Source organism: Tupaia chinensis, unplaced genomic scaffold, assembly GCF_000334495.1.
Source record: "Tupaia chinensis unplaced genomic scaffold, TupChi_1.0 Scaffold000515_1, whole genome shotgun sequence".
NCBI classification, from domain to species: domain Eukaryota; kingdom Metazoa; phylum Chordata; class Mammalia; order Scandentia; family Tupaiidae; genus Tupaia; species Tupaia belangeri.
Window position 1 is genome coordinate 7,535,602 of NW_006160028.1, and position 10,335 is coordinate 7,545,936.

The following is a 10,335-nucleotide window of genomic DNA, read 5'->3' on the forward strand; positions in this document are numbered from 1 at the left end:
GGGGGGGCGGAAGGCATGGAGGGCAACCATGGATGCCAGGGACAATGGAGGAGGAAGATGGGACATAGCAGAGGGTGGGGGATGGGGAATCAGGGATGGCAAGACAAAGGGCAAGGTATGCAGGATGTAAGAATTGGAAAATTATTTGCTGAGAACATGTATGTTGATGTGCTTGATTGAACCAATACACAGTGTATTTTGGATGGAAAATTCATTTGTGTGTTGTGATGGTATTTAGTGAATTAATGTAGAAAATAAAAAAATAATAAATAAATAAATAAATAAATAAAAGAAAAAGGAAACAACAGACTTAAGGACAAGAAACATTACTAGAGGCAAAGAAGGTCATTTTATAATGATAAAGAATTAATTGAATAGGGATAATGGAACTGGAAGAAGAACTAGACTAACTAGCAAACACATTTGGAGATTTCAATACTCCTCCGAGTAAATGACAGAACAAGAAGAAATAAAAATCAGTAACAATGTAGAAGACTTGAACACTATCAACCAACTTAACTGGCATTTACAGACTATTCCATCCACCCACAGAATATATATTCTTTTTGAGCACATACAGAACACTCATCAAGGTAGACCATATGCTAGAAATGAAACATGTCTCAATAGATTTAAAAGGAGTGAAATCATAGAGTATATTCTCTGGGGGTGGGGGGGGACACAAAACTTAAGGACTTTCGTCACAAGGGTAGCTACAGGACCTCATCGTCAGTGATTATGCCTAGATTCCCTTCTCCTCAGAGCACCTGCAGAGCTTAAAAAGACAATGAAGAAAGGAACCTATGAAAGAAGATGCTTGCAGCTTTTATACCTCAGGAAATAGAATTTATTTTTAGTTCTACTTTAGTATGCGGGACTTGAGGTCGATACCGAAGCTAGAGCTTTCAAGGCGCATGAAGTTCTGAAATATGTAACCTACAGTTCCTTAAGAGTTCCAATTACCTATCAAATTATTGTGCTTTTTCTGCCAAATCTATGATAATAACTTTTACAAATAGGAACTATGATTTTGACGCTATAGTGAAATGAGTCTAGTTTAAGGTTAACATAAAAAAATAAAAAATGCAGCAGTTTGCCTGAACTTTCTTGTCTCCACAGAAATCACTAATGCCTCCAGGGACTTTGAATCCACAGCCAGAGTAATAAATATCCACAGCGAAGCATGAGTATGGATGTGCATGAACACAGGTGCATTTGATGGGGTGAAGTATCTAGAAAAACAAGATTGCAATGTGCCATGATGCACCTCTGGGCTATAAATAAGGTCTTACTGGGACATGACCGTGTTCATTCATTTACATATTATCTTTGGCTGCTTTTGCGCTATGACAGAGTTTGAAGTTGTCACAGAGACCATAAGAATTATGAAGTCTAAAATAATTTTTATCAGGCCCTGTACAAAGTTTGCCAACCCCTGATCTAGAGCAAAGATAGGGTACTCAAGGTCAAATACATTTTAGAAAACAAAATATTAAGATATGCCACTTATTTTTAAATTAGCAAAAAGGGCATAAAAGATGTTATATAAAATTTTGTATATTTAAAACAAATTAAAGCACGATTTTATAATCACCCACACATAAGAAAATACCTAGTTGCTCACCTGATATTTTGGTGCATTGTTGCACTGTGGAAAACTGCCATTGACTTCTCCATTATGTAGCAGATTATTGTCCACGAGATTCCAGCCCCAGCTCTGGTCATCACTGCCCAGCAATGCCACATAACCTTGGCACTGCATGGGGGCCCGTTTTGTGGCAATTCCTATCACTGCCACAGTGCCCAAAGGGCCCTCCCACCATACTTCCCAGGCGTGGCGACCTTCACTGAAACCAATCTTGGTCCTTGCACCATCAGTGCTCTGAGCAATAGGGTTTCGATGTAAAGTAAAGCCATTCTTCTTAATGTAGACATTCCTGGAGCAGTCATTAGTGCTGAAGGCATGTTGGAAAGCTCGTACCTGAAAAGACGAGAAACAGATCAAGAAATGGAAATTTGATTTTTCTTAAACACCAGAAAGTACACAAACTTCAGGCTACCTGCTTCTATTTATTTATTTTTAGATATTTTTGCTATAGGGTGCATGTGCTCACTGGAGAGACAGAGAGACAGAAAGCAAGAAATCACTCCCCGGGGGGATGGCCATGCAGCAGTCCCTTCTCGTCCAATCTCCTCTTGGGATTTTGGACACGTGCACACACACACCACAAGCCCAGCATGAGTTTAAGCCACAGAGAGCAGGATTCAAACTCAGTTGACTATGTAGGAGTCCAGTGATAGAACCATTATGCCATCTGCTGGTCTCCAGGCTACCTAAATAACACAGTTCTATTTTTAGACAACATAGTATTTCCAAATAATGGCTAAAGTTATAGGATGAGATACAAATACACTGTATAACATTAAATATAACTGCCAACTGCTTCATTACTGACCAAAATTCTAAGCTGTAGTATTAATTTCTCTAAATAGCCTTGCTAAAATATCAAAAGTAGGGGCTGACAGGTGGCATGGTGGTTAAGGTGCTGAACTCCCACATGGCCATCTCCCACATTCGAGTCCCAGATTTAGCAGCTTGGTTTCTTACTTTCCCTCTCTCTGTCTCTCTGGTCAGATTAAAAAATAATAATGGATAAAACTGGTGCCAGCAGGTGGCATGGTGGTTAAAGGCACTGGATTCCCACATGGCTGACCATGGTTCAAGAACTGAACCTGGAGGCTTGCTTTCTCTCTGTCTCTCTCTGGTCAAATTAAAAAATAATAACAACAAATGGAAATTAATAAATATTTTAAAAAGTGGATAAAATTAAGCAATTAATTCTTTAAAAAATGTTAAAATATATATAAGAATCCTTATATTCAAAATAACACATGGCAAGATGATTTAGGCAGTTGGATCCCACATGGCTGAATGTATAGCTCGAGTCCCAGACCCAGAGACTTTAAAAACATGCTGGGTGCATGTGTGCGCATGCCCAAAATCCTGAAAGGAGAAATTCAAAGAAGGACTGCAGTATGACCATCACCCATGGGAGTGTTTTCTTACTTCCCCTACCCTCTTTCAACATCTGTCTGTCCCTCTCCAGGGAGTGCATGAAATCTCTGGCAAATTGAAAGAGAGAGATAAAACTGGGGCCAGCAGTTAGCGTAATGGCTATGTCGCTGGACTCCCATGTAGCCGACAGTGGTTCAAATCCTGGACCCGGTGATTTAAACTCACGCTGGGTGTGTGTGCGTGCGTGCCAAAGATCCCAAGAGGAAAATGGAGGAGAAGAGATTGCAGTGTGGCCATCCCCCCCGGAGGGGGGGTGATTTCTCACTTTCTGTCTCTCTGTCTTTCTGGTGAGCGTACGCGCCCTATAGCAAAAACCTCTCAAAAAAAAAGAAAAAAAAAAAAGAGATAAAATTGAAATGTTTATGGATGAAACAATGACATCTGACAACGGCTTGGAAATATCCAGGGATGGGGACCAGCAAGTGGTGTGGTGGTTAAGGTGCTGGACACTCCCATATGGCCGAGCATGGTTCGAGTCCTGGACCTGGAGGCTTGCTTTCTCACTTTCACTTTCTCTCTCTCTCTCTCTCTCTCACATCTCTCTCATCTCTCTCTGGTCAAGTTAAAATAAATGAATGAATAAATAAAATAATTAATTAAATAAAATAAATAAAATAAATAATAAATATCCAGGGATGGAATGGTAAAGCGGGTGGGGTAAACATGAAACTAGAATGGCCATGAATTTATCATTAATAAAGCCTGGTGATAGGTATAGGGAAGCTCAGTAAACTATTTTCTCTACTTCTGTTTATATTTTTATATCAAAAAGTTGGAGATACACAGTTCTCATACTGGTAGTGCCGCCATTAAAAAGAACTGTATTTGAGAGCCGGCTCGTGGCATGATGGTTAACACAGCTGGATTCCACATGGTTGACTAAATGGTTAGAGTCCCAGGACCAGTGGCTAGAAAACATGCTGCATGGTCCCAACAATGCTGAGCACATGTGTGTGCATGAGAGCCCCCAACTCCAAACAGAGGGAGAAATGGAGAAGGGACTATGAAGTGACTATGCCCCATGGGCAATGCTTTCTTGCTTTCTCTTTCTCCTTCTCTGGTGAGCACATGCACCCTCTGGCAAAATATAAAGGAAAATTACAAAAAAGAATTTTATCTTATGTAAGGCCTTATGGTAGTTCTCAAGTTTATAACCACAACTACCTTACTTATAATACCACTCACATTTTACCAAATCAAACAATATCCTAGATAGCATCTCAAATCAACCACTAGGATTTATCATCAGAAGAACAGCCATAAACAGGATGAATTATTTGATCCTTCACTGATTACAAGTTTTTTCCTGCTTTTAATTAGCAAGGGCAGGTATGCTTACAAGACGCAGAGAAAGCAGGAAAGCACCCCCCATGCAGGGGTGGCCACACCACAATCCCTAAGCCTCCATTCTCCTTTTGGGATTTTGGGCACACATACACACATGTTCCCAGAGTGCTTTTCAAGTCACCAGCTCCAGGACTCAAACCATGCAGTCAGTCATGAAGGATCCATCTGCTTTAACCACCACCACTGGCTAGCCCAATTACAAGATTTTTTGTTTTAACTTCCAAAAGATAGTACGAAAATAGCCTTTCTGTGGAAACAATAACAATGTCTTGTAATAACAATAATAATCTAAGACTTTTGGGTTAAAATCTTTCTTTATTCGAACTACTCAAAAGCAGTGGAAGGCTGAGTCCTACTGCTCTGGTTAATCTGAGAAATAAATTCAACTCACAGAATGTCAGTATTAGGAAGAAACCTACAGCTCATACAGTCCGACTAGGGGATGAGGACACAGACCGGAAGGTCACAGCTAGTTAGTGCAGGATTCCCACAGAGAAATCAGGTACTGAGTCTCCTCAACAAGTGTATATTTACAAAAGCCAGTACTTCACTGTTCCATTGTTGTACCGCAGAGATCTTTCTGTTTATTTCCTGAGAAAGAGGAGCGGAGCAGAGAGGCACCCCTCACAGGGCCTGGCCACATCACGATGTACTCTGCCAGGATCACAGGTGCACCCAGCATGTCCAGGTCAACCTGGAGCCTTCTGGAGCTCCAGAACTGCACAGCAGCACCCTACCACCGGTGCCACCACAGCCGGCCACAGAGACGTTTTTAGAATCTGCTTGCTGTGGGCCGGATGGCAGCACAGCCATAAAACATTGCGGTCTACGAGGCTGACCCACATGAAAAGGTTCCAGGTTCATGCCCAGACAGACTTGCGTATGTCAAGTGGTGTGTATTCGTTGCACTTGGGCTGGCTGAGGCTGGGAGTGGAGGTGGATCACGGCATTGAGACCTGCTGGGGATGCTGTGTCTCTTGCTCATGAAAGCAATAATAAACTTAAAACAAAAACAAAACTCTGCTTGTTTTGGGTTTCCTATGTTTTCATTAGAGGGCTATAAGATTGAAGTATTCTTAAATATTTTCCATCTGCTCCTAGTACGCACCTTTAAGCACCTAAAAGATCAGAATATATGTAAGATTAAATGGGAGATGAAAACATTCCCAATATATTAAGTATTATACTTAACAACTCAAGAGAATATCAAGAGAATTAATTCTGCATTGTAAAATAATGAACACTGTCCTATGCCTACTCCCCAATAATTGTAATTTCCACTTTTTTCCCTCCATCTTTATATTCTTTGTCACACTGACACTACTGACAAGCTCCTTCTCAAACTTCTATATTTCTATGGCATTTTCCTGACTGATCCTCTACTGGATTCTCTTCTGGTGACCACCGTTTCTCTGAATCCTAAAATTCTCCAAACTCAGTCCTCAAACCTCTACCTGAATTTTTCTCAGACCTGTCTTTCTAAAATAACACCTTTATTACTTTTCATTTCAGGTGAAGGACCTCTGACAATTCCATATTCAGTACCGTATCAACTATAAATTCTTCTGTCTGGTTTTTAAAACCCTCCAGATGGAATTCATATTTCCCTTTCTATCTTCATGTTGTCTTGCTTGTCTTTGTGTTGTTCTCTTATCTGCTTCCCTCATCTCACATATCCTCTAAGACCTCACCTCCACGAAGCTGTTCTTAACCAGGGCAATCTGATCCTCCTCACCTCTCCCTCAATTCCTACCACCATCGTCTGCATCATACAACACTTAATTTTGTAAACCTTATTTTCTCATACAGCTCTAACCACTTGATTCTAACAAGAAAAAAAAAAAAAACTCCCAAGAAAAAAATTCTATCCGATCTGATCAAACAGCTACATGAACAACACAAAGGACAGAAGAGCACGTTGAGCAATACCATGGGAATGCAATCAGTAAAATCCAGGCAGCACGGAAGCAACCTGGTTTCTTTGACAAATAAATTTCAGGAGTGGGAATCAGGAAGATGGACAGTGAAACTCTTGACTAAGAGAGTTTTAAGAGATATAGTGATGGTCATGGAAACCTTGTACAGATCTTGATTAAACAAACTTTAAAGCAGAAACATATTGAATAAATAAATAAAAGCAACCCTTAGTTTTGTCCCAGTCTCATGTACAGCTTGGATTTTACATTATAGCAAAACAGCTTTAAGATCTAGCTTAAGATCTAAGTCTCAAATTTAGAATATTATAGTTAGATGCCAAGCATGACTGGAATAACATGTAAAACATGAACTTAAAGCAAACCCCCAGAGTCAGCAGGTGGTGTAGTGGTTAAGGCTCTGGATTCCCACACGGCCAACAGAAATTTAAGGCCTGCACCCAGCAGGTTGAAACATGCTGGGCATGTGTGCATGAGTACCCAAAATCCCAGGACGAGAATGGAGGAAGGGACTGTGCCGTGGCCATCCCTCTGGAAGGTGATTTCTCACTTTCTCTCTCTGTCTCTGGTGAGTGCACACACTCTGTGGCAAAAACCTTGGAAAAAAAAAGGGGGGTGGGGGGAGAAAACTTCTGCACAGACTGACCAATCCACACGCTTTCCAGAGATCTAGCTCAAGTGATCCCTATATTATGTAAGCCAGATACCTAGGAGTAATATTGAGTACCTCCCTCTTTCTCATTCCTATTTCAAATCTATTAAAGTCCTGTCAATTTGACTTCCTAAATCTATCAGATGTCTCTCTACCTCCTCCGCTACCTACTTCATAGATCTACCATATGCCTAAGGTCCTGCTCCAACTGTTCTCCATCCTCAAGTCACTAATGACCTCTTAAAAAGGCGAAGTAGTCATATCACCACAATTCCTCTAAATTCCTTTCTTATAGTATGAATGGATTCCACAAACTTTGACCCCAGCCCCCTCTTCCCATCATTTCAAACCGGCATCACCTTTGCTCTCTAAGCTCCATATACATATATTTTCTGTCCTTCATATTTAACAGATCCCCCTCCCCAGAGAGGCTCTTCCCTCTGCTGTAGCCTATTTATCCTTATCCTTCATGTATCACCTCCTCTAAGAAAATCTTCCATTACTGACACTCAGAGCACCAAATAGCTCTCTTTTCAGTATTTACCAGATGCAATTTTACAACTGTGTGTTATTTGATTAATATCCATTTTCCTAACTAGACTGCAAGCTCCGTAAGGCAAGGAAGTCAACCAAATGAGTCTGTCTCTTTTTATTCACCACTGTGACTGTAAACTAACCACAGTGCCTGGCATTCAGTTTATGTTTTACAGACCCTCTGTCTCCTCTTGTCCTGCTTCTGCTCAGGGTACTTGCTCTTCAAAAATGTTCAGATCCTCCTCATCTTTAAAATTCAGCTTAAACACAACCTCAGCCTTCCTTTAACCCTCCACTCAACTTGTAAATGTCCCCTTTTGCTCAACTGCTTAGTACACAGTATTTTTCTATGTCTCCAACAGCTGGAGTAATTTCTACCATGCATTATAGTTATTTCTATACATTTTTTCTCCTCTACTAGATTGAGAACTTCCATACTAGACTATCTAACTCCCTCTGAATTAATCTTTTATTCTCAAGATATTCAAGAAAAGTCCTGTGACATCTGAATGAGCATGCAATTAGTACAAGTCTACTATATCTATACTGCACACAGAAAGGCAAAGTATGAAAACTAAAGGGAACCAGCAGTTAGCGTAATGGCTGTGTCGCTGGACTCCCACGTAGTTGACCGCGGTTCGTGTCCCGGACCCGGTGGCTTAAAACTCACTCCGGGTGCATGTGCGTGTGTGCCCAAGATCCCGAGAGGAGAATGGAGAAGGGACTGCAGCGTGACCATCCCCCCTGGGGGGTGATTTCTCGCTTTCTGTCTCTATGTCTCTCTCTGTCTGTCTGGCGAGCGCACGCGCCCTACAGTGAAAATCTCTCCAAAAAAAAAGAAAAAAACTAAAGAAACCTAACCTAAAATACTACTAGAAGAATATAAAAGAAATAGTAACACAGGTAGCCTCTAAAGATGGGCACTGGGTAACTGGGAGACAAGGATGAAAGGGAGACAAATACCTTTATATTATTTTGTTTCTATTGAAATTTGACTCACATGAGTACATTATCTATTACATAAATCTTGATTAATGTGAACAGCTCTGTTACAAATCAATTATCAAAAAAATCTTAATTTAAATAAGTAAAAATATAAGCTTTATGGAAAAATAAAAACTAAATAAAACTTAAATCTATAGTTATCAGGTGAAATAGGATAAAACTGAAACCTGCGAAACCCTATACAAATTACAACTAGTATCCACTGAATTTCTACCATGCAAATATCGTCCTAGTAAACTAATGTTTTTTTTTTTCTTTTAATGGAAGCTTGATAGTTGACATTTTGGAGAGGTTTTTGCTATAGGGCGTGTACACTCACCAGAAAGACAGAGACAGAGAAACAGAAAAGAAATCATCCCCCAGGGGGGATGGCCGCAACACAATCCCTTCTCCTCCATTCTCCTCTGGGGATCTTGGGTACGCACACACATGCACCTGGCGTGCATGCACACGCACCTGGCGTGAGTTTAAGCCACCAGGTCCAGAACTTGAACCATGGTTGACTACATGGGAGTCCAGCAACATAGCCATTACCCCAACAGCTGGTCCCGATAGTTGACATATTTAATGGTAATATTCCTTATCTTATTAAACTAAAACCTATTTCATTACAGAATAAATTTTACATCTATTTATTTCACATGAATACAAAATTACTTCAGACTCCTGTTGGCAGCATTTAAAATGGAAGTTTTCCTTTTTTCGTTATTAATACATATATGGCTTCTTGTGCCATACTCAAGTGCTGTTATCCATCCGACTGAACCCATGTTCAAGACCCTTTGTTTACATGGCCAGAGGAATCCTGGAATCCTCTTGGACATGCCACAACCTGTTACTTGAAATTTTTATTTTAATGCAAAGGCACAGAAATATGAACAAAAATCCAGGAGGAAAAAAGGGAGCAGCAAAACTGGAATCAGTACAGAACCAGGCAGTATATGATAGTTAAGTGGTGCCAATGAAACAACGTTCTACTAAAGCCTGTATCTCCAAAGTTAGCTGGAAGCCTAGGACCACAATCACTAGGAAGCCTGAAATATAGTGAAGAGAAGCAAACTTGGTGAAAATAAAGATTAAGTGCCTATAAACCAGAGCTTGGACGAGGTGAGGGAAATCGGGATGAAAGTGAAGATCTTAGAAACTAACCTCACGTTAAAGCAGCCGAGATGATCTAATATAATGAAGTCTATCTGGAGACCACGGAGATTAGGATGAAAATATTAAAAGGTACAACAGTAGTGGTGGCCTGTCTTTAAGAGGGAAGACTGTCGAAAGTAGAATGACTGATGGAAATCAGAGGTGGGAAGCCACCTATTTTTTAAAAAGCCGATCACGGAAGTGGGGTTGGTTAAGGAGCAAAACTTCAATCCAAAGAAAAGAGGATCTTTACGGAGGGGGGAGGTAAGAAAGGTACAGGTTGGCGCTGTGCAAAGGCGGGATGGGGAGGGAAGGTCTGACTCAGAAGCTGAGATGAGAAGCACTGAGCGCGGCGCGGCGGAGCGGGACCCGGGCGGCGGCGTGGCCCGGGGCTCCCTCACCTTGGCCTTGTAGCTGGGCAGGTTGCAGAGGATGTCCGTGCGCAGAGCCTCTTCTGCCAGGCTGCGGGCACACAGGCTCCGCCACACCTCGCTGTTCTCGTCGCCGTGCAGGCAGCGGTACCAGTGCTTGCACACCAGGGCGCAGCTCCGCAGCTCGGACAGCTCCAGGTAGGAAAACACCAACTCCAGCACCCGACTGGGCAGCCGGCCCCCGGCCCCCGCGGACCCAGAGCCCGCGCCCGCGCC

At 41.6% G+C, this 10,335-nt stretch overlaps 2 protein-coding genes across 2 annotated transcripts in view; one reads left to right on the forward strand and one right to left on the reverse strand.

Annotated features, from left to right (window-relative positions):
• Positions 1-10,335, reverse strand: part of FBXO45 (F-box protein 45) — a gene marked incomplete at its 5' end in the record, with an annotated part of 18,253 nt that extends 7,918 nt beyond the window's left edge. The window contains 2 exon segments of the mRNA XM_027775037.1: positions 1,625-1,981; positions 10,090-10,335. Coding sequence (XP_027630838.1) covers positions 1,625-1,981; positions 10,090-10,335 — 603 coding nt within the window.
• WDR53 (WD repeat domain 53) overlaps positions 10,183-10,335 on the forward strand; it is a 23,750-nt gene continuing 23,597 nt past the window's right edge. Inside the window, exon 1 of the mRNA XM_027775035.1 lies at positions 10,183-10,257. The gene's annotated coding sequence lies outside the window, so the exon portion shown is untranslated. The remainder of the gene's footprint in view (positions 10,258-10,335) is intronic.